We start from the raw sequence: 25,291 nt of genomic DNA, 5'->3' as shown, positions 1-25,291 counted from the left end.
TGTATTACAGAGATAAGCCAATAAATACAGTAAAATAAATTTAAAATGAACGTGTTCTTAGAGTGAATACATAAATTTACTTGCAGTAATAATCATAGTTTAAGACCCCCCACTTTAAATACTGATAATTTTTTTTAGCCAAACCTGGCACGCTTAGAGTTTACTCTTGGCTGTGATTAGTGATCACTCCTGTTAGGGCTTGGATAAAATATGGGGATGCCAGAAATCAAACTCAGATTGGCCACATGCAAGGTAAATGTCCTACCCGCTGTACTCTTGATCTGGCTGCGAATGTCCACTTTTTTCTATACAATTCAACAAATGCCCAAGGAAGAATGTGATGCTAAAATCACTTAAATAAACTGTTCATCAAAACTGGCAAGGAATTTGAAGCGCTTTAGTTTGATGGAAATTAATATTTGTGACAAAACCACAATATTCTCATTAGTAATTGATTCTATTTTATTGTGTAAATCGACACTGTGTTTCAATAAGTCTCTGCAATTTTCTCTTTTAGTGCAGTAAAACATTTTTTATTTAGGATATATAAAAGAGGAGCGAGAAGAGAGGGTGCCCCCCAAAGTAAAATGATGGATGACCCCTTCCCAGTGATGGTTGTAGGGACGATTCTAAAACAGAATGCACGCTGCTTGCTTTAGCAAATTTGATTTTGTAGGGCTTTTCCCAATCTGCCCTAGCTTGGAGCGTTCTATGTAGTTAAGAGTCTGTTGCTAGGGTATTGTCAAGGCTAAAGGAATTCCTCTCTGTGATGCTTAAGAAGTTTCAGTACATTCTGTTATTTCTTTTTTAATGCATAAAAATTGTTTCTGGAGCTGTTAACTGGCTTAACTCTTAGTGCTTCCTTCAAATATATGGTTCCTTCAAGCTAGCACAAATTGCCATTCTACCATTTGTAGGAATTACAGGCCAAACTCTTGTTAAAACTATTTTTATCATATATTTTTTAATCCTGTTGTCAAATTATTTGCATCATTCTTTTCTTCTTAAGAAATATGCCCACTGGGGCTGGAGTGATAGTATAGTGGGTAGGGCGTTTGCCTTGCACACGGCCAACATGGTTTGGATTCCCAGCGTCCCATATGGTTCCCTGAGAACCACCAGGAGTAATTCCTGAGTGCAGAGCCAGGAGTAACCCCTGAGCATTACCAGGTGGACTCAAAAAGAAAAAAGAAAGAAAGAAAGAAAGAAAAAAAGAAAGAGAGAAAGAAAGTGGTCATTTCCCCCATTGGAGTAGTTGGCCTGTCTTTTACTGCAGTGTTTATCAAGATTTTCCTATATTTTTTGCTAAGCAAAAATAACTTGATAATAAAGTTTATCTTGTAATTACTTCCAACCGCAGAAACAAAGCCTGCCGAATTTTACATCCTAGGCAACACTAGCATGAGAGGTAGCTAAGAAGAAAAGCCAAGAACAGGATGGATTCTTTTCCAGACCTGTGAAATTATCAACCAGTCATCATCCCTTTTTCAATCCTCCAATCATGATTTGACGAAAGATTGTCTCATGCAAAGAAACAACACAAAAGATAATAAGTACCTGTTAGAGATAGTAAAATCTTTCATAAGCAGCTCATTTGCACTGTCATATGCTTTGCCTCCAAGATGTGACTGGAGCCATCCCATTCGACTGCGTTTCCATGCAGAAGGTATCTTTAATCACGAATTCCCACTGATCACACCCCATTAGTCTAATTGCTTTATAAGTACATGATGTCAGCTTTCTTACAACAATTATTTTGTGGTTGAAACAAACTAAGTTAGTCTATATGAACAAAAATTCAAGTATAAAGGGAAAAAATAACCTGAGTGTCTGATGCATGACATAATGATAATTATTATTATAATTGTTATTATTATTTGTCAGATAGTTATTGGGTGTCCAGGATGTCCAAGTCTGCTGTGATCTAAAAAGTTTCCTTGGATGAATTTTAGCCTTGTTTTCCTTAGTTCAACCTTTCTCCTGCCTGGGTCAACAATAAGTTGCTTGTAGCCAAATATTTTAAATATTTTATCTAAAGGATCAGATTATTCATTTTAAGGTAAAGAGGGTGGGAAAAAGGAGAAGAGTCACGAGGGCTGATGTTTCTGCTCTCATGGACCAAATTCATATTCTTTATTAATTTGGTTCATCTGGTACAACACTCACTTGCTAGTTAACCAATCGTTGGTCTCTAGGGAAATCACAGAAGCAAACATTTCACCCCTGTCCTATTGTCTGGCACCCCCCCACACCCCAGTTCCCCGTCAATTTTTCCAGACCAAGGACTTGACTACACCTTAAAATGCTTGTGAACAGATTTATGCTGCATTCTTTCAGATCCTCAAGCCACCCCAGAACTGGTACCTGCTTCTATAAAAAGAAAAAGATGCCAAGAAATAAATGCTTCATAAAATAAAGCAGAAAACGGATCCTGTGGTCGCTAGTCTTTGCTTTTGCTCCCGTGTTTCTGCATCATGTTCGAGTCAAGTCCTTGTGCCAGATTGGGTTCTAAGAATCCCTTCGTGGTTTTGAAATCATTTTTGACCCTGAGCCTCCAAAATGCTGTCTTGAGGAAAACTGCCGTACCTTTCAGAACCCCTACCCTGGCTGCTGGAGACAGGTGATGGAAACGGGGAAGGTGAGTGATGTGGAAGAGAAATCTACATGACTTCCGGTCCACCTGTGGCAGCCTAATGAGCGCACAGCTTTAGTTTTCATATTTGAAAATCACTTGCCTTGCAAATTGTAGATTTCCCCAACGCTGCTCTGACGGGTGATGTGATGCCAGTAGGCGCTGCGGGGAAGAGATATTGACTTGGATAATGTCATTGGCTCAGTCAAGCTTGTCTGCAGCTGGAAGAAAGAGAAAACACGTCTTAGGTTTTCCTGAAGTGATTTTAACAGAATTCTGCCTTTTCGGGGGTGAGGATTCCACGTGGGAGTGTGGGAGGCATCCCTGCATAATCGGATGCTTTCACGATCACTGTTCTTTTTTATTTTATTTTATTTTTATTGAATCACCGTGAGATAAATAGTTACAGGCTTTCATGTTTGAGTTACAATCACACAACGATCAAACACCCTTTGCTCCACTAGTGCACATTCCTCACCACCAATATCCCCAGGATATCCCCCCTTTCCCACCCTTCCACTGCTAAGGATCACCACTCTTAAAATGTAAAATCATGACTCAAAACACAAGAAATGAACACTTGACACCAATTTAATCTCACTCATTAATTAGGAAGAGAACGAAGAAATGGCACAACCAACTTCACGGGGAATGCAAAAGGCAGGGAAATAAGCAGGAAGGCCGGAACTCGTCGAGGGTAGTAAAGGATCATCTCCACCAGACATATTCACGGGCGATTCTTACAAACAAGATTTATGTGCATTATGTGCATTACAAATGACTGAACTGTAATGAAGCTTCAAATAAAGGTGTTGGGAGGATCCGCCCAGGATGGGAGAAGCATGCTGAGAGTAGACTATAGACCAAACATGATTGCCACTCAATGTTTCTTTTGCAAACCACAACACCCAAAAGGAGAGAGAGAACAGAGGGGAATGCCCTGCCATAGAGGAAGGGTGGGGTAGGGGGATGGGGGGTGGGAGGGATACTGGGATCCGTGGTGGTGGGAAATGGGCACTGGTGGAGGGATGGGTATTTGATCATTGTATAATTGAAACCCAAGCACAAAAACGTGTAAGTCTGCAACTGTAACTCATGATGTCTCTTAAAAAATTTTTTAATAAAAAAATGGCATGAAATACAGAGAAATAGAGATCCCAGAAGGTGGCCAAACACAGGATACTAGTCATTATTTTCATTTTAGCGCCCTCTACACTTTCCTCACACTCCCTCGGCCCCTTACCCCATGGTCCTCTTCTTGAATGGGTCCTTTTACTTGCTTCTATGCTAGGGTCTTGTCCGTACGAAGAAAGTGCTGACCCTGAGTCACTGACACAGAGCATATTTTCTTAATTTGAGACCCACTGAGAGGATAGCAGAGAAGACCCACACAGGATCAGATGAGGTGCTGGGGAATACGCTTAGCTCCGTGGGGTCTGCCTCCCCCAGGCTCAGGGGACCTTTTCTCACTGTGTACCTCATGGGCCTCTTCTTGCACGGTCACCTGGTCTGGGGAATTAAGGTCAGTCACAGCGCTGGAGTCTGGTACCAGCACTTAAAGAATGCAGCTGCTTCTCAGCCAAGACCGAGAAGGCCCTGGAGACTGAGGAGAAACATTTTCTGGTCTTAGTCCACTCCCCTTTTCCTATAAGACAAGTCCACTCCCCCTTTTATGAGCGACACAGTGTCCTTTGGGGGTGCGAACATTAGAGGGTAGCTGGCCAGTTTATTCTCTCATGTGAGAGCCCCACTGCCCTACTCCAAATAAACAGGAAAAACCGGTCTTTGTCTAGTGGAGTTTCCGCCTTCTCTCTCCTTGACACTCTAGGTCTTAAACATACTGTAACTATCTGAGTTCACTCCTTTACATTTTAGAATCAACCTCCACTGTGAGTTGTCCATCAACATGCTATTCAATTGAATTTCCCTTTCTTCACCTCTCTCATGCTGTTTTGATCAGTGGTAGAGCTGGAGAAGAACCCAATGGAGCTGGGGACACTCCCTACACCCCAACAGTTTGAAGGGAACTCATAGTTGCACTTCAAGTTAAAATAAAAAGAGTCAATTTTTATTGACTTACACCAGGTTTTAAAAAAATCATCCAAAAAAGGTGGCAGTTTGTCTGAGTAAACATTGCTATAATGTAATTCATTGTCCTTCCAACAGACCGTGTGGGATCTTCTAACAAAGAAAATCGAACATTTCTCTGGTATTTAATACACACTGGACAAAACTTGGAGCCCCATGATCACTTGAGGGCAGTCACACCTCAAGTACCCATCCATTCACAGTGTCCCAGTATTTCTTGCTTTCCTGAATGGTTCCTCCAATAGAAGATGCCCTTAAAATCAAAGACGTTCCCTTCTCTATCTGAGCTCCATTTTCCCCATCCGTGATGGTGGGAAGTGGGCACTAGTGGAGGGATGGGTATTTGATCATTGTATAATTGAAACCCAAGCACAAAATTTGTAAGTCTACAACTGTACCTCATGGTGTCTCACTAATATAAATAAATAAATAAAAAATCAAAGACGTTTTTACATCGTAATACAAGAGGCAGCGGAATAACTTGAGCATATTTATTTGATTTTTCTGTGTGAGGAAAGAGGCATTTTCATGTCTTTTAAAACTTCGCACAAAAGTTCTCTACCTGGATATTTACAAATCTGACCCAATTGCCTGATGACTCCTTTTTTTCTCTTTTCTAAGAAGATGGTTGTAAAGAACAACACTAGTCTATGGCCGTACCACCCTGAAAGCACCCGATCTCATCTGCTCTTGGAAGCTAAAGAACAACACTGAAGTTAATATTTCTAGTTTACAAAAACTGGCACCTTTATTACTGAGAAAATATTTCCACTAATCACAGTCACAGCCTATGTAGGTGGGGGTGTTGCACAGCCAGAATTGTGGGTGACAAAAGGACTATGGCTTTTCAGAATCTTTGGCACCCAAGTTAAGAATCATGCGTTTTTTTTTTTTGAACCATGTGTTTTTTAATTTACCTATCACCTACAGTTAGATAACGTCTGGGTAGGGCTATGTGCATTAAGATAAAAAATACCTTCATTCCCACTTAAGTTTATCAACCCCTACTTTAAGGGAAAGACGCAAGACTTAATTTTATTAAATTACCATTGGAGACAGGGCTTTCTCCTTCCAAACCTATTTCTCATGCAAGGCATACACTTAAAACACATAAATCTTTAGTTAGTGCCAACAATGCTCATTAATAACATCTATTAATCCATAAAATGAATATCTGAGTAATTACACTTCTGTCTACTCTTCATTCTTTTCCTAATATATTATAATTTGTTTATTACTTAGCATACAATAGATCATCAGCTGTGCATTAATCTTCCCCAAAGTTGATGAAAGTGCTCTTTCTTCTATTTTTATTCTGGGAAAGATACATCTTCTCAAATGGTCAGTCTTTTTAAAAAGATCTGGAAAAGATATTCATAAAAATTTCAGATGACAGATCAAAATAAATTAGTGGTTAGCAGATAAGGTCTCAGTGGAATGAACTCTGGTTTTTAAACCAATAAAATAGAGTTAGCAAGAACAGATTTCTTCATTGAAATTCCACCAAGAAATTATGAAGAAAGATTAGGGAGAATTGTGTAGTGTTTATATTAAGGCAGGAGGGAAGGGGGTCTGACATGAGTCAGCAATGCAATGTAATCCATGGGAAGCGAGCCAGCCTTGGGGTCCAGGAGATATGTGGGATTTGGACTTATAGAATGAGAGATGGACCTGTAGTCCTAGCTAAATATTTCACCCCTTTCCTATTTCTGTGGGGCTCACCTTCAGGAAAGGCACCCGCAGGGCCTGTTGGAGTGTTTGTCTTGTTAAGAAGAACTATATTCAACCTAAAGAAGATAAATGATGACCACGTAAGGAGTATTGTGAAATTAGAGAAATAAATACTTCTAAATTAGTTTATTTGGAAAAGGATCACTCTGTGTGTGTATGTGTGCGTGTGCGTGTGCGTGCGTGCGCGCGCGTGTGTGTGTGTGTGTGTGTGTGTGTGTGTGTGTGTGTGTGTGCCCTGCTTGAAAGGAACAAGTAAAACCATGGTCTATGATTTTAGAATGGCACACTTCAGCTTAATGCATGAAACCATTTTGAGTGCACGCAAGTGAGCTCCGGTGGCTGCAAATGCCAGATGAACTCCTTGCAGGGATGTCCAATGGGAGGCTAGACTCCGAGAAAGATGCAGTTCAAATGGCCAGTCTGGAGCATTATAGAAACTCAGTAAACAGATTACTTCTGGAAATAACACAAGTCACTGACTAATTTCTTACATAAAATATTTTCTGAATCCCCTCGATTCACCCTGTCTCACTATTTTTCTTCACTACTTTGAACTTCTAGGAGGCCTTTTACTACATTCTATGTCTTCATTTGTTTTTGTTCTTCATTATGCTACTTTAAGATTTAACTGCAGAAGTGGAAAATATATATTGAAAAACTGGAAAAAAAGGCTAGTCTTCAGGATGGTTGACACAGGGGCAAACCTGCTTTGCAACTCCTCCTCTCGTCCTCTTCTAGTATTCAGGGAAAGACTATTCATCATCTGTGCCTCAGGACTCACACAGAACAGTGTTAAACGCAGAGTGTGGTCCTCGTATTTTTACACTGAATTCACAACATCAAACATGGATGTATTTGGAAATAGGGACATCAACTAGGCTGATTTCAGATAAACAAGATTGTAATGGTGGGACTGTAATTGATGCACATCTCATAGGAAGAAGACACATCTGCAATGTGTGCGCACACAAAGGACTCACAAAGACAATGCAAGAACCATTTGGGGGCCAAAGAGACAGACAGGAGGAGAAACTAACCTTCTCACCACATGGATTCTGGAATACCCAGCATCCCAAAATGTGAGAAGCAAGTCCATTATTTCAGCTACTCTGCCTGTGGTACTTGTAACTGCAACTCTAGCCAACTAGAACGGTGTATTGTGCTATTGGCAATCTCTCTGATGATGTTGGAGCCATCCACCTGATTTATCCAGAAATTTTACTTGGGTTATTAAGTGAGGCTTTCTAAATTGGCATTTTGGGTGTGCAAGATTACAAAGACAATGTGGCAGGATTTCAAGCACATTCATTAGAGTATTCTGTTGGCTTCGATCCTAAACTCCTGACCAAACTTCTTTGGGAAGATAGGAACAAATGACAAGACATACAGGAATCATCCTTAATTATTTCCTATTAGAATAATGCTTCAGTGGAAAGCAATGCAATAAAAATACAGCTTAAAATGTCATAGTCATTTCTTAATGCAAAGAGCAATTCCTCAATTTGGCTTGGGTAAAAATATGTATATCATAAACCTATAGGGAGATTTATACTTCTGTTGCAAATGAAAGTCTATGTTTATCAGTATAAAAGACTGTGCTACTCTGAGACTATTTTTAAAGCACTTAATGGATTTTAGGAAGCTAAGCAAGATGGAAACATTGTTTTCAAAGTTCTCAGGGTTCTCCTATCGAGGATCTGCTCAGATAATGATGCATTTCTTAAAAACAAGGGCCAGCTCTGTTATTTATTCTGCAGAAGCTCTGCCATAGTTAAACACAAACTCTTTCCACAAGGAAACAAGTTGTACTCACTTTGTGCACAGGGGAAGGAGCAGTTCCCTGATTCTTGATAGACTGTAAGTTTTTGCCTATTTTCATTCCCTTGGTTTCAATTGTTTGGCAACAGAATCCTGTCATCTGAGTGCTGGCCAGTGACTCAAAAGGTGCTCTGAAGAGGTGCGATTATGCAGTACTAGCTGAAGCTAATGGATGTGAGGGATGACTTGCTCTGGCCCCATCTGGACACTGGACCTCTGATCTGGAGCTCATTTGGAGCTCTCCTCAAAACAACTACAAGAAAGGTCTTGCTACTTCTCCTTGTTCCCATTTAAGCAAGATATCAGTAAAAAAAATTATAAGCACGTGTCATTGCTATGTGATATCAAAGAGATCCTACCGACATTTCTTAATACAGCTTCTCCCCTCTCCTTCCATGAACTTGAGAACTCCCCTGCAAACACTTAGCTGAGATGGTGGTTGGAGATTTTCTGGGTGGGCATCTTATTCTCTCAAGATTGCATCTGTTGAGATTATTTGCACCTTCCCATCATTTTGCATACACTCGTCCTTCCTTCAGAGAGGGCCACCTCTGTCTCCTGACCAGGATGACTCAGCTCATGCCTCCTTCCAGGACATACACGGGACTGGACTGCAAGATGTCTCCTTCCACAACTCACAGACCTGAAGCTGAGAGTCCTCATCTGGGACCAGCTGCGGGTTCACTTGGGTTGTCCCACTTCACCCCAGGGCACTCCGGGAAGAAGGATGGATGAGAGTAACTTGGGAGTTATTATTCCCGCTGGGTCCTGTGTGATGATGTCCTTGCTCTGTGATCTGGGAAACTTGTGTTTTTTCCTGGGACTCTAAGGAGCAGTGGCATCAAGGGAGATGGTGATGGTAGTCCTTGCTGCTCTTCTACCTTGCATCTAAATGACCTTCTTCGATTCCCTCAATGGAACCCTAGCATAAGACCTATTACTTAAATGGATTTTGTCTGATATACAAGACAAAATCCAGTCAACAATCCTTAAATTTATTCAAGATATCCAGATTGAGAGATGTTCTGGTGGTGTCTGTTCTCTCTGAAATAAATGCCAACAAGTTCCAATCCCCTGTAGAGAACTCTTTATCCTCTTTAGGCAACCTGGTGGTCCTCCGCTCCTGGAGGGTCACCATATTGATGCGGAACTCACTGATGTATGGACTTCCATATGCATAGCGCATGTTGGCTCAGAATTCTCGGACTCAAGCGATGCTCCAGCCTCAGCCTCCCGAGTAGCTGGGACCATAGGTGCATTCCACCATGCCCAGCTGTAGAGCTTTTTAAAAAGGTGTTTGCATTAATAGTCATCCAGGGGAATTTAGTTATGGACATACAATAAGCCTGCTGCATCCCAAGGAGTTGATAAAATTCCTAATATAATTTTACTATATGTATTTATTTAGGGCTGGAGCGATAGCACAGCAAGTAGGGCATTTGCCTTGCATGCAGCCAACATGGCCGACCCGAGTTCGATTCCTCTGCCCCTCTCGGAGAGCCTGACAAGTTACCAAGAGTATCTCTCCCACAAGGCAAAGCCTGGAAAGCTCCCCATGATGTATTTGATATGCCAAACATAGTAACAAATCTCACAATGTTACTGGGCCCGCTTGAGCAAATCGATGAATAATGGGAGGACAGTGACAGTGACAGTATTTATTTAAAATGCATCAAATTCTTTTAAGGTTTAAGAATTATGTCTGTCTTGAGTTCATTCATATATAGAATGTGCATATTTGGGTCTTTTGTCATATTGATAAACTGTTCTATGCATTCAACATGGTCTTTTAGTGATGCTTAGGGTTTTTTTTTCTTTTTGGGTCACACCTGGCGATGCACAGGGGTTACTCCTGGCTCTGCACTCAGGAATCACCCCTGGCGATGCTCAGGGGACCATATGGGATGCTGGGAATCGAACCCGGGTTGGCCGCGTGCAAGGCAAACGCCCTACCCGCTGTGCTATTGCTCCAGCCCCAAGATGCTTAGCTTTTATTGGATCAGTTTTTCCTTTGAAAAAGAAAGGGAAGAATGAAGGAAGGAAAGTAAAAAGAAAGGAAGAAAGGAAGGAAAGAATATTTCCCTCAAAAATCTGAACTTCTTTCATAATAATTTTTTTCCATTGGTCTCTTCTTCCTTGTACCTGCACTTGGTCGACTTAAGTCCAATGCACTGGCTCCTACATTCACAGAATGTATCTATACATTTTCCTAATTTTCAGCCAAATTAAAATACCCAAAATACTAAAAAGAATTTTCATATTCTTTCAGTTGTTTTACTTGGCATTTGTCCCCAAGCCCACTTATTCAACCTAAAAAATCCTGGATGATAGGAAAGGAATACAATAGCCCTCTATAAGGCAGGAGGAAGCTGAGGTTTGTAGCTTAAAATGACTTTTCGGAGGCCAGATATGCTTGGTAGGATGGAGAATATGATCATTCTTCTGCACGGTGCTTCTTTGCTTTTTTTTTTTTTGACCATTAGGAGACTCTGTGTAACATCTTTCCAATGAAGTTGTTTGAGAGGAACTGTCAAGCACTGCATCATTCTGTGGCAGATTGAAGATGCCTGCAGATTCTGCAAGGCATTCGGAAGTCTGGCATTTCGCTTTTATCCCATGAACTGCATGTTGGCTGGTGATGGCTTTAACCAGTGACAGATGGCAGCGATGGCATGTACGCTGCGGGCTTGTTCTTCGGTTCTGTTTTTTTCTTCCCTGTATCGTGTTCTAACCCACAGTGGGAGTCTGATTACTGAGGCAGTTGCGGGACCAGTCCACCCTGGCTAACTGCTTACACAAACTCAGGAATTCAACGGTCAGTTTGTCATACAGAACTTAGCACTTTTCATCTTATAGATGAAAATGTAAAAAAAAATTACTGAAATCTGCTCCACATAAAAAACTAAATTCTTAAACATCTACTTGAAACCTTTTATTTTCTGTCTTTTTGTTTGTTTGTTTGCTTGTTTGTTTCAACTCTAGAGCTTCTACCAGAAGCATTTTGGCCCCCATTCTTTGTTTGCTTAAGGGGGAGACCATGTTCATCTGTGCGCAGGGCTCATTCCCAACTCTATGATCAGGAGTGACCCCCGCTGGTTCTGGGGGAACAGGCATGATTCTGGGAATGGAATCCAAGTACACTGCAGGGCAGACCAGCACCTTAACCCCTGCCCGAGCTCTCTGGCCCTGCTTACTGTCTTTGTTGTGGGGGAGCTACACCCAGGGGTGCTCAGGGTGGTGCTTCCAGGGGTGTCTGGGGTACACTGGTGCCAAGAATTGAAATACACCTCCAACACAGCAAGCTGGCACTAAGCCCGATGAGTTATTTTCTCATGCCCAGAAGCAATTCCTGTGACTCCTGGCCCTTTGCTCTTTAGACACTGATGCTAATCTCCTTGGGAAAGAGATCTTCCTCCCCGACGCCTTGCAGGCTGTGCCAATTCACTCTGAGAGGACTGAAGCTTCCCAGCAGTAGCAGCAGTTGGGGCCCGAGCCTGGAGCAGTTTCGCGAAGCTTCTTTCTTCCTGGCATCTCTTCTGATCTTCAGCAACAACCCCCAGCTTCCCGGTTCCTTTTCCTGTTACAATTTTCCCTTGATCTTTTGAGACCACCTCCCCTAGAGAGATGCAGTACTGCTAATTTGTGTTCCCCTACGTAAACGTCATCCATATTTTTTTAAAAAAAATCTGTTAACAAATGAATTTTGCTGTATCTCCCTAATTATTGCATGGGACATTTTAAATCCTGTTAGCAGTCAAGACACAGCTTTATCCAACTGGGAGAGGGAAACCGTGTTGCACTTAGAGATTAGCATTTATGAGTCCTATTGTCTCTACGTGAGTGGCAATGAGCAAACTGCTTTCATGTACTAGCCCACTTAGCATTCCCAGGAATATCAACAGATATGTCATCTGAAAATTCCAGACAAGGACAATGGGGCCTAGAGGGACGCCGGAGATTCCGAGGTTCCAGTCCACAGTACTCCTCCTTTTCCCTTCCCCCAGCAGGGTCTGGGGACCCAGATTTCCCAGAGAGCCCGTGTGCATCCCACCAGTTACTGGGTCACGTCCCAAGACCAAAGCAGGAAACCACCAGCTCTTTCCGCTGTCCCAAGCAGGACGCCATGTCCAGCAAAGCAGCTGGCCCTACGGTCAGGATCAGCTCTGGATGCCTTATCCTTTGTTCTCAGGTGAGAGAGTGAAGTGATGTTCTCTCAGACTCTGTCCTCTTCACGGAAGGCGATGCTGTTTTCTGCATCCAGCGTTGATCTGCTGCCTTGTAAGTTGACAGCTCCCATGTCTGCACCCCTGCAGCCCCGTGTCCATGACCCCGAGCCTCTCTGTTCACTGGAGCCTCCGTGTCTGTGACCTGGAACTCCGCTGTTTGCACCCACAGTGTTCCCTCAAGTCTTTGGTGTACTGCATCATTACCTCGAGGAGCGTGCAGCGGAGGCAGCTTGGATCAGGGGTGAATTGTGTTTGTCAGAGGTGGACTCAGGTTCACCATTAGCCACCAGAGGGGTGACAGTGAGGGTAGAGACATAACCACAGAGCTATGCCTAAGAGCCGAAAAGAAATGCAAGAACCAAGACCCATGAGATGAAGCGTAGATGGTCTGAGCAGTGGGTAGGGAGAGGGAGGGTGCAGGAAGCAGGAAATCAGGGAGGCAACGCTGGCAGCAGCATGTGTGCTGTGTGCCTACACATTGTGTAACTGCATGCACGGCTCTTGATGCTGGGAGAGGAACATTCATTGCAGCTCTTTCTGCATGAAGAAGGGTCAACAATGCTTCCTCTCAGGAGCCTCTGTCAGCGTGTATCCTGTGGTGTCTGGGACAAGAGGGACAGAATGGGGAAAATGCACCGTGAAGAAGCAGCATTGTCAAAGAGACCATGCTCAAAGTAACAGGATCAGGCTTACCTTTGCAGGGAGGAAGTGGGTCCTGGGGAGTATTAAGGGGCCCTCTAGGGTCTGCTGATGCTGGGGGACTTAGCCTGAGAGCCGGTCCAGATGTGCGGTTCTCTCGTGCTACGTTCAACCACTGGATTTAACATGAGGTGCTTGGGTGTTGGTTTGACTTCAAATAATCTGTGCACTCCCCAAAGGAGAGAGAGAACAAAAGGGAATGCCCTGCCACAGAGGTAGGGTGGGATGAGGGGCATGGAGGGTGGGAGGGATACTGGGATTAGTGGTGGTGGAGAATGGGCACTGGTGGAGGGATGGGTACTTGATCATTGTATAACTGAAACCCAAGCACAAAAATTTGTAAGTCTACAACTGTACCTCATGGTGTTTCACTAAAATTAAAAAAAAATCTGTGCGCTGATTTAGAAGATTTAGGATAGTTCCATAAGGAATTCTTCTTTTCTTTTTTTAATGCTTAGCTTTCTGTGTTAGTTTTAATAAAACTTAATTTGTTTTTATTTTTATTTTTTAAATGGAAGCTCTGATAAAAAATATATTGCTGGGAACCATGGAGTTGTGAGATGGGAAATATGCATCAGTAAGAAAAATCAAACGTCGTGCTGCTTAATGAGGAAAGGCTGAAGAGACGTGCACGGCCAGTTGACGATGTGTAGTTTTATTTGTTCTTCAAAAAGAGCTCATGAAACTTGAAAAATGTATTCAAATGGAAACCCCAGAGAGCTTCCGCCAGTCAAGCTTGGCACTGTTTGGATTCATTCAAATGGTGCTCTAAGTCTGAAGGCTTATGGGCAATTGGTTTCTCCAAGATTTGACTTTAATTTTCAGTAGGGGACACCTCCCACCTAATCTCCCATTTTGTTCAAGACAAATGGAAAGGAATCAGAAGATCTCTTGCTGAGATTGTGTCAGCCTCAGCCAAAAAAATGTGGCATTTGACTGAAAATGGCTAGATGTCAGTTAAAATTGGATTCTACAAAAAATTATTTCCATTAACTTTGACGTGAAATGGATGTTTTTATTATACAGTTAAAACCATGTACTGATGATAGTATTTTCAGACTGGATTCCACTAGACATTAAAAGGATGCGTGACTGCCCACCTATGAGATGGTCAGACTTCTTTGTCAAAACCCTGAACAAACAGTTTGAGCCTCTTTGTGTTCCTGGAGTGAGCAGATGCCATTGGACTACACTAGCACGAGACAGGGACGAATGGAGACGTTACTGGCAGCCACTCGAGCAAATTGAAGATCAACGGGATGACAAATTATACAAGTGATACATACTAACCATTGAATATCATTGCTATCTGTAATCAATGACACTTTTACATAAATACATATCATATATATCGGAGTAGATGCATTTACAGAACTACTCTTTATAAGGAAGATGATGAATACATACCAAGACACCGGATTTCAAAGTGATTTTTGGCCTTTTGATTTTGAAATCTGTAAATATCCCAGGGTTATAATAGGATTTATATAATTAATTTCTAATGTTTGCACACAAAGGAAAGCTGGGCTAAATATTTTATGGTGGTTATAAAGTTTTACCCTGATAAAAAATTTAAAACAAAGCATTTTTTTCTTTTCAGGTGCCTTTGGAATGAGCTAATAATATTTGAATACCTTCTAAAGACCAGGCAGTATATAAAGTGCCATGCTCAATATGCACTAACATGTGCATCTCCCTCCCTGAAGGAGAAAGATCACGGTGCAGAGAAGTCATAGGACTGTCCAAGGGGCTGAGCTCTGCAGACGTCTCTCAAGTTTATTTGTTTTATGTGGCGACTTGGTTAGTCGCTATCCTGTGCAGCCTCTACCAACTCGTGCATGGCACCACTGACTACATCCCAGTTGGCAGAAACCATGACCATCGTCCTTGAAAGATGCTCTTGGGGCTGGAAAGAGAGCATAGTGGGTAGGGTGCTTGCCTTACATGCAGCTGACCCAGGTTCGATTCCCAGCACCCCAAATGGTACCTTGTGCCCTGTCAAGACTGATCCTTGAGAAAAAGATCAGGAGTAAGCCCTGAGCACCACCAAGCGTGGCCAGAACACACACACAAAATTAAAAATCCCCCAATCCTCTGTGCTCTCCTCCTCCTAAAAAAAGGACAGAAAATAGATGCATATTTTCATGCCTTGTGCCACCTCCCCAGCCCGCTACCTACTTAACAAACCATCCCAAAGGGAAGACAGTTGGATTCTTTAGGCTGCACATGTGCACGTCATGAGGTTATGATTCTATGCTGGTTGTCTCCAATGGCCTTGAGGATCTCCCGTTCACTTAAGGAAATCATTCTTGTATTTGTCAGGGGCATACGTTAACAATCAATAAATCAATCGTAGTTTAAAGGTAAAATCATCTGGGGAGTTTCCTCATTCTTTTCTAGTGAAAGTAACAAAATGATTAAAGTTTGTTTTGCAGGTGAATGTGGGGGCTTCCAAGTGTTGTTTGGGGGACCAAGGCCTCTCTCTGCAGCACTTGGCCAACCAGGAGCAATTCTGAGGAAAGTGCTGCCGAGTCCCGCAAGACCAGAGGTCCCTGTGGCACCCCAGCAGCTCTCAGGGCCTCACCTGAAAATACTCAGGAGGCCAACAGTGCTGAAGACTGACACCGGGTGCGACCCTACCCATCCTGACCTAGGTCCCCAAAGAGTGTTTTTAATGTGGACGTTGCATTCTTCTATGTGGTTATTTTCCTGATAGATCATCAACTTTGATCTCATTTATCAATTATCAAAAATTTATGTGAATAATGCATTGTCCTTTTGTAATGAACAAAGAGAAGAGCATGGCTAGTTGAAACCTTTCTCGACCCAAGGCTATACGGCCACAGAGAGGCCCTTAGGATAGTCAAAGGAAACCAGAGGAAGAAAGCTTGTGAAAGGGGGAGCAGGAAGGCTCGGAGACTGGGCAGCCAACTGGCAGGAGAGGGGGTGAGGCCACTAGCCCGGCAGGGCCGCTGCTGTAAAAGGTTGAGGAATCCTACAGCGTCAGCGCACATGAGCTAAGAAAAATGTGCATGATTATATTACCTTACAGAAGCCCTCTAGAGGAAAATCACACATTGCCTTCGGAGACTTCCATCTCATTTGTGTATTTATGCAGAAATGTGCACTTTCCTTCATGTTTACCTATTTGTTTAGAGACTCGGTTCCTTTAGGGGTCAGAAGTGGACCAAGTGGGCTGGTTAATTAGGATCACAGGCCCACATGAGTTATTGACTCATTTCTTCCAAGCGAAGCTATTTTGCTTTACTGCAGTCGATGTCTATCAATCAGTAAAAGAAACAAAAAAATTAAACATATGAATGGCTTTCCAGCAGGAACTCATCATCATCAGCAATAAGGAAGGTCTCTGTCTTATGATCAATAACTGAAAATATTAGGCAAAAGAAATATGGAAAGAAAAGTGAACAGAACGTCAAAGGATGAATTTATTGGCGAAAATTCCTATTTAATCGATATTTCACACAACTCCTGATCACAAACCAAACACTTAAATGCTTTAATAATTTTCTGAAATTTTTATAAGTATGCCTAGAAAAGAAGTGCTAATATGTTTTTGTCTACTATTCATCATAGTAGTGGTATACTTCTCAACTCCTTACATCATTAGTTGGAAATTTCATTTTTTACCCATGACCAATCAAGACTTATTAAACGTGAGCATGGAAAACTACTTCAGTTAAAGGGACACCAACAATTGAGTGTCCAAGAATAGAGTAATAGAAAAGAATTATGGTACCTATACATAATGGCCAGAAGAAAAGAGGAAATCATGCAATTTACCACTGCATGGATAGAACTGGAGAGTATTGTGCAGAGTGAGGTCAGTCAGATGGGAAGGGATAGACACAGAATAACCTCTATACAGAGAGAAAAATGTAAAGAAACAAAGTAAAGGAACAACAAATGGCCAAAGGCCTAAGGACCTGGGATCTGGTCTACAGAACTGAGCTTACCAAGGGTGGATGGGAGGTGGGAGAGAGGGACCCCGAGACACTGGTGGCAGGTGTAGTGTTGACCATGAACAGCATGGAACCCTACCACTAACAGTACATCATGGTGCTTCAAATAAAAGTCCATAAAAAGCTGAAACAAATAAAATCCTACAGAGAAAACTTGTTGTAAATATGGAAGGAATTATTCTCATAAATTGTTGATAGATACAATGCAATGGTACATAAAACTGAAGAAAAAAGGTGGAAGCCAAGGTGAGCACCATTTCTGGTAGGTTTTTTCATGCTGACTAAAATGATAATGGAGTGCATCATGTTTAGAGTCTTATTAAGTATCCTGGGAGAAACAGAGAAATATTGTGTAGTGAGAGTCGAGAATAAGACTTAAGGTTCTCCATAGTTGGAAGCCTGTCCCATGAGCTGGGGGAGAAGGCAGCTGGAATAGAGAAGGGATCACTAAGACAATGATGGTTGGAGGAATCGTTTGAGATGAGAGATGTGTGCTGAAAGCAGATAAAGGACCAAATGTGATAACCTCTCAGTATCTATATGGCAAACCATAGTGCCCTAAAGCAGAGAGTATGGGGGAAACTGCCAGCTACAGAGGCAGGGGGAGGGCTGTAAAGGGGGAACATTGGTGGAGGAGAATGTGCACTGATGGAGGGATGGGAGTTTGATCATTGTATGACTGAAACTCAAACATGAAAGCGTTGTAACTGTACCTCACGGTGATTCAATAAAAATAACAAAGAGTTAAGGGTCTCTAGATGCCACCCCTTGAGGACAATGTCATTTCTGCTGGTACCATGAAAGAATCATGTTGCAGAGAACATCACACTGGGTGAAGTTGGTCAGAAGGATAGGAAAGATTCCAGAATGATCCTTCTCATATGCAGGATGGAAAGATCCACAGCCAGGTAGCAACCAATGTAGCAAGCAATGTAGTCGAGGACATGATTTACACAACGGAGTGGGGGCAGGTTGGAGGAGAGGAGGGGGTTGGGGTCTTCGGGAAAGAGAGTGGCTACAAGTGGTGAGAGAACTTTGTGCATGAGAAATTTAATAGTATTGTTAACCAAACTGATATTAATAAAAAATTATTAATAAAAATATCAGCAGAAAAAAAAGAATTGTGGGCTGGAGCGATAGCACAGCAGTAGGGTGTTTGCCTTGCATGGCTGGCCTGTCCGAGTCAGATTCAATTCCTCCGTCCCTCTTGGAGAGCCCAGCAAGCTACCAAGAGTATCTCGCCCGCACGGCGAATCCTGGCAAGCTACCCATGATGTATGCAACATGTCAAACAAAGTACCAAGAAGTCTCACAATGGGGACGTTACTGGGCCTGCTCGAGCAAATCGAAGAACAACGGGCGGACAGTGACAGTGACAGTGCTGCTGATTGCACTCTGGACACTATTCCCATGCTGTTTGGTGCTTACTAGGTTGGGACTCATATTCGACTTCAGGGAGATTAAAATGTCATAGCACCTGTATATTTGCATCCACGCCAAATACAGATGCGTTCCTATACCTACTTAAAAGAAAAATGATTTCTTGGCTGGGGTATGTTCAGGAATGCTTTTATGATGAAAACAGGACTCAGGCAGGACAAATTCAGGTGAACTGGTCACTTTGGAGCCATGATTTTAACTAGCTGCCTCTTTGCCTTCCTGGCTTCCTGTTCTGGTGAGAGAGACTACACAGCTTCCTGGCCAGGGGATGTCTGTCCTAGAGAGTTGCTTCTTCACCAGAATGTCTCTGCCACCTCACAGGACAAAAGCAAGTGACATTCTTAGATTCAAAAGGCTTGTTGTAGCTGGGAAACACTGTCCTTGTTGTTAGAATGGGGACTTTAACTCGCTTTTCTAGATTATATTTCTTGCAACCTGGGCATGTAAAATGATATGTGACAGGGAACGCTTCCTTGTTTTCTAGGAAAGATGGTCAAGGTGACCGTAGGGGAGTTATTATCTCTGCCCACAGGAGTTTAGGACTGACACAAGATGAGGGGGGGAGAGTTTGTCTGGAAAGTTCTGGTGGTGCTTTCTATTGTCTCTGTGCAGTGCAGTCTGGACATCCTGCTGGGATCTTAGTAACTCTTCAGTTATTTGCATCTAAACTGTTGGCGGCTGTGGCTTGGAACACTCCAAATACATAATGTACAAAGAATGCACTGCAGTTCTGATTAACATAGACTGTATACAGCTACGCCTTAGAACTCCAGGGCCAGAAAGCTAGCACAGGGGATGAGGGGCTGGCTTTGCAGGACACCAATGTTAGTTCCAGCCACAGCATCGAATGGTTCCCTGAGCACCCTAAGGGCCCATAACGTACCACGAGGCTGGCCCAAGTGGTCCCTGGCACTGCATGGTCCAAACAATGCTGCTTGCTCTGGTCTTAGGACTCGACCTCTGTCTCAGTGGGCTGAGAATGATCTGGGCAAGGCCCCAGACCCTCCATGAAACTTCTTGCAGTGTGAAAGGGGTAGAAAATGATGTGGGAAAGCAAACACTTGGAGTTGGACCATGAACTGCAATGGGCAGGTGATGGGGACTAGGAGGGATCACAGGCCCAAGATGGATTCAGTGGTGGGTGTGGTAGGTCACAGGATGGATGGGTGGGGGGCGGAGGAGAACCCAGGAACTTTCGAGAAGTATGAGACAGGCCCCTAAAACAGGCACAGTGCTGGACACCCTGCAATCTTAACAAATTCTAAAGGTTGTTTGCAATTTACAAGGTTGTAATTTATCGAAGAAAACCACATTTCCATTTACTTATTTGTGATAATCAGGTTTTTTTACCTGATTACCTTCCCCACCTCCCTTTCATTTTTGGTTGTCCCTTGCCTGGGAGAATTTTATTACTTATTTATTATATGTTTTGACTTCTGAACCATACCTAGCAGAGCTAAGGGTTTACTTCTGACTCGGTGTTCAAGGATCTCTCCAGTGCCCAGGGAACCTTGTGGGAATACTGAGTTCAGTACCTGTGTTACCTCTTGGACCCCACCTGTGGGAATTTCATACTATGCTTCATATTACATTTTACATTGAGAAACGAAAAGTAAATTGAAAGAAGGAAATTTCCTTCACTGTGTGTGTGTGTGTGTGTGTGTGTGTGTGTTTGTTGGAGTCTATGAAAATCCCATTGCAGGACATTAGAGGTACGTCATCCTCCATGATGTGGTCAGCCCACAGCAGCCTCAGTGGGTGTCCACACATGGGCACACTTGTGGTTTGTGATATTGTGATGAGTTCAGACCCTGGGCACCCGTTACCAAGACACTGACACTTGGTTCACATCAGCGTACAAGGCACCTGTAAACACTTTTCTTCATGGAATCCCAACAGTTAGGGTGTCACCAAGAATGACAGGGGTACACATCTTAGAAGGTGACGTTTGTTTAGAGATCTCACCTGAATGATTTGCTCAATAACTTGAGCCTTAGCAATTTCTCAGAACTAGCTCCAGTTTAAAATGTATCACTTGGGTTTAACTTTCCCATAGAGTACGCCCTCCAATAAACAAACAAACAAATAAACAAAAAACTTGAAAAATAAGACTGGTTTGAAGTGCATCAATTTAAAAATTAGAAATTAATGAGAGGGGCTTAGGAGGTGTCTCTTAAAACGTAACACTTTAGAAGAATCTTAAGATATAAGATTCTTGTGATTGTTGTCATATAAATGAAAATTAAGGGGGCTAGAGTGATAGTACAGCGGTAGGGCATTTGCCTTGCACCTGGCTGACCCGAGTTTGATCCCCGGTATCCCATAGGATTCCCTGAGCACTGCCACGAGTAATTTCTGAGTGCAGTGCCAAAAATAACTCCTGAGCATCGCTGAGTATAACTCGAAAATAAAAAAAAAAGAAAGAATCTATAGTTCTAAATTGGGGCTCAGAAAGGGTTACTATAGGTACAGCCAAGACCATGGGCAGCTTTGACTAAAAGCCTCCCAATGAAAGGAAGCAACAAAGCTGAACCGGCCCGAAGTAGCATTAAACCCAAGGGATACTGTTGAGTATCTCTGACCGAGATGTTTGAAGACCTCCACCTTCTCTACCTATTGTATCTACATCATCTCACCCGTTGGGCAGGATGGGCAGAGGTGCTAATTAGTCCCTGACTAGTTGCTAAGTGATTCATTCTAATGAAGCACAGACTCGTTAGTGTTTGACGGAGTGAGAGGGAAAAGATCACTTTGCTTTGGGAGGACAAACCCCACAAACTATTGGTCTACTTGCTGGAAGACCTTTCCTGGCAGTTCCTTTCCATTCCCTGCACCTCAAACTGAGTCCAGTTAGCATTTCACCAACCTGCGGATGATTAATTAATAGCTGACCTCTATTTTTGTCAGTTAGTTCAGTTAAATATTTAAAATTTTTGTTTGTTTTACTTTGGGGGCCACCTTGGTGGTGCTCAGAGCTTACTCCTGGTTCTGCGTTTAGGGATCGCCTTTGCCATTGCTCAAGGGGTGCATAGCTGGGGTCTGCACGAGAGTCTTCCTCATGTAAAGGAACCGCCTTAACCATTGTGCTTTCTTGCCAGCCCCTGTGTCAGTTAATTTTAAAGTTAAATTTAATTTAAATCTGAATACTTAATTCAGGGAGGATTAATTTTTCATTCTTTTTCTCATGGTGGGGAATCAAAATATACATTTTATAACTTTAATAGAGTGTGGTGATTCTCTTGGTGTAGTTTTCTATATTGCAATTACACTGCCTTATTCTCTGGGTTAGGGACGTTTGTGCTTCTTTTTATTTTTCGGCTTTCTGGGGTCACAAAGAGTGATGCACAGGGGTTACTCCTGGCTTTGCACTCAGGAACTGCTCCTGGTGGGGTCTGGGGGAGCATAAGGGATGCCAGGGACACAGGCAGGCAAATGGCCTCCCCGCTGGACTATCACTCCCGCCCTACATTTGTGCTTCTTTAAGCACAAACAGAAATATCACTGAACTTAGATTACAGCGATATATCAAAATACTTTTATCTATCTCTGGGCTGGAGCAATAGCACAGCGGTAGGGCGTTCGCCTTACAAGCGGCCAACATGGCCGACCCGAGTTCGATTCTTCTGCCCCTCTCGGAGAGCCCGGCAAGCTACCGAGAGTATTCGATATGCCAGACACAGTAACAACAAAGTCTCAAATGGAGACGTTACTGGGCCGCTCGAGCAAATCGACGATCAACGGGAGGGCCTCAAGCAAATCTCTCTGTGAGGAAGGGAGGTATGTAAGGAGACAAAAAAAAAAAAGGTCTTAAAGACATGATGCCAAAAGAGTCTATTGGATTCTGTCTCTTCTAGTAACAAAGAGCTGCTGAGACCTCATTTCTCAGTCAAGTTGGTTATCTACAAGCCAGTCATCCCCGAAATCAGCTCTCTTCAAAGGGATGAAGCTCAGATAGAGAAAGGAGCACCAAATAAAGGGTGTTGGGAGGATCCTCCCAGGATGGGAGAAGCATGCTGAAAGTAGACTGTAGACTGAACATGATCGCCACTCAATGCCTCTTTTGCAAACCACAACACCCAAAAGGAGAGAGAGAACAAAAGGGAATGCCCTTCCACAGAGGCAGGGTGGGATGGGGGGCTGCGGGGGGTGGGAGGGATACTGGGACCGTGGTGGTGGAAAATGAGCACTGGTGGAGGGATGGGTGTTTGATCATTGTACAATTGAAACCCAAGTACAAAAATGAGGGATGGGTACTGGATCATTGTATAACTGAAACCCAAGCACAAAAATTTGTAAGTCTACAACTGTACCTCATGGTGTTTCACTAATAAAAATTAAAAAAAAACAAAGTGATGAAGGTTCACATTTCAGATGCCTGAATAACAATGTTTGGGGCATCCATTGCTTATTCTAGCTCTCTGGTCATTTGCGTTTATATTTTTAACCACAGAAAAGCATGTAAACATTTGCTGTCTGGTCCACACGCCATGATGATGCAGGGTCAGATTTCCATGTTGGAAAGTCAAAGATCAGTGTATCTGCTTGTGTTTGGAGAAATGCAGAACAAAGCAAATTTCATGGCCTTTGGGGTAATCATCCCAATTCCCTAGTTACATTTTTCCTAGTTAATCATATAGGCCATTCTTTTCTTCTCACTTTGCAGATGAAGGTTTTGACAGAGGGTGCTTGGATAATAGTTTACACTTGGATCTTCTGTTTTAAAGAGTTGTGCCTATCGGAGAGATTCCCTGATGATGAAAATGTGATGTCTTGGGAATGTGGAAATGTTTGCTTCGGTTCCTAGAATGAGGGACACTGGAACAGCAATGAAGGCAGAGGCCCTTGACTAAGCAACACTAATCCACATACTATGAACACACAGGGAACACTTTCCCTAGTCTTTTTTGTTTGTTTGTTTTGCTTTTGGGTCATACTCGATGATGCACAGGGGTTACTCCTGGCTCATGCACTCAGGAATTATTCCTGGCGGTGCTCGGGGGAACCACATGGGATGATGGGAATCAAACCCGGGTCTGTTGCATGCAAGGCAAACACCCTACTTGCTGTGCTATCACTCCAGCCCTCACTACTGAGAAAAGCATGCAAATTTGAAACTCAATGCTCCACTTATATGCACCCTCCAAGAGTGTAGTGTGATATATTTTGGTTTCTTGAGACTTTGGGGGTCTTCGCTGAGCTGCACTGACCTGCTCTTTAACTCTCCTGTTCTCCCTCCCATCTTCCTATGAGGCCTCAAGGCCCACAGTGACCCCCGCCTCCCAACCAGCTTTAATATGCCTGAGACCTTAGTACACAGATGGACGGATCTGACCTTTCATAGCCACTGCTTGAGTCCACTTCCTAGTCTGGCTCCCCACTGGCCCACGGCAGGAGAGACACAAAACAACAAATGTCAATTGAAATCTGTTTCTCAATTTTTGTTTGCATTTTTAGGCAAAGACTACTAGACATACTTGAAAGGTTGTTGGAATACAAGGGGCTTAGGTTTATCAGGTTACACCCATCACAGTGCTCCCGAGTCATTCTCATTACTTTGCTTATCTGTAACCACTTCTACCCTCTCTTCCCTAACCAGTTAATCAGCTTTTCCCCTAATCAGAATCTGTTAATTTGTAAGGTCGAATCCTTCTAGGACACTGAACTTGTAAGTTAATATTGCTTTTCTCCTCTCCTTGTGTCATTTGAATAGTTTAATGCAATGTCCTTTTTGTATAGATTCAGGAAGACAGCTAATATTATGCTTTGTATCTTAGGACTTAATTGGCTTTGAATATTAGTCACTCCCGGGCATCTGCTTTCTCGACTTACGCCTCAGTTGCCCTTAGTTCCTAGCACCCCGGGTCCTGACGAGGGACTGAATGGACCCAGGGCAAGCTGTGAGCTACCCTGGCATCGAAATAGGCCAGGCCAAAGTGCCATGATTCTTAACTATAAGTTAAGAGTTTGATCATAGACAAATGCTGTCATGAACCAAAAGTAACGATGAGGCTAGGACCCTGCTAGGGATAGGAAAGACTATCTGGCCTGAGCACTGTAGTCTGAGATTGAGATGGCCCTAGGAGAGCAATTCTATAAGCTTAACATATTTCTTACTGTGTCCATACAAAATGATTTTATATTATGTATGCTTATACATTTGTTGGACAAGGAGAGGAGAACACCGAGGAGATTCCATTCTAAGGTGGGTTGATCTACTAAATGAGAATCTGTCCTAGAAGCAACTTTCCCATGTGTCCTGACTAGTTTGGATGAGGCTGAACATTTCTCCCCTTCAAACTGCCTTCAGTAAATAATTTCAGTATACTGTAAGAGGCAGTTTCCCTTTTCTCACAGATATCTTAGGTGCTAGCCAGGCCTGATCTTTGGGATGTAGATTCCCAGCTCTAGCCAGCCTAGTCTTTGGGATGCAAAGCTCAGGTACTTTTCTTTGGGGTGTAGATTCCAACCTCTAGCAGACTAGTCTTTGGGATGCAAATCCAAGTGCTTCTAGCCCAAGAAAGGTTTCAGTCTTGGTTTTGTGTCTTCTTTCCGGAGGCCAAGATTACTGGCCTGCAGATGTAAAGAAACAATCTATGTTTTGCCGCCTCAATGTTCTTTCTGTAACTCCTTTTGATGACATCACTGTATTGGGCCCTTTAGAGGTACCATGATCTATA

General features: G+C 42.9%; 1 protein-coding gene across 1 annotated transcript in view; it reads right to left on the bottom strand.

The window, feature by feature from the left end:
• Positions 1 to 25,291, bottom strand: part of DOK6 (docking protein 6) — a 471,351-nt gene that overhangs the window by 85,654 nt on the left and 360,406 nt on the right. Inside the window, exon 7 of the mRNA XM_056131510.1 lies at positions 2,736 to 2,853. Within this exon, the coding sequence (XP_055987485.1) occupies positions 2,736 to 2,853 (118 nt within the window). The remainder of the gene's footprint in view (positions 1 to 2,735; positions 2,854 to 25,291) is intronic.

Source organism: Sorex fumeus, unplaced genomic scaffold (assembly GCF_029834395.1).
Source record: "Sorex fumeus unplaced genomic scaffold, SorFum_2.1 ptg000092l, whole genome shotgun sequence".
NCBI classification, from domain to species: domain Eukaryota; kingdom Metazoa; phylum Chordata; class Mammalia; order Eulipotyphla; family Soricidae; genus Sorex; species Sorex fumeus.
Note: the sequence above shows the minus strand (reverse complement) of the source record. Positions and strands in the feature narration are given on the sequence as shown.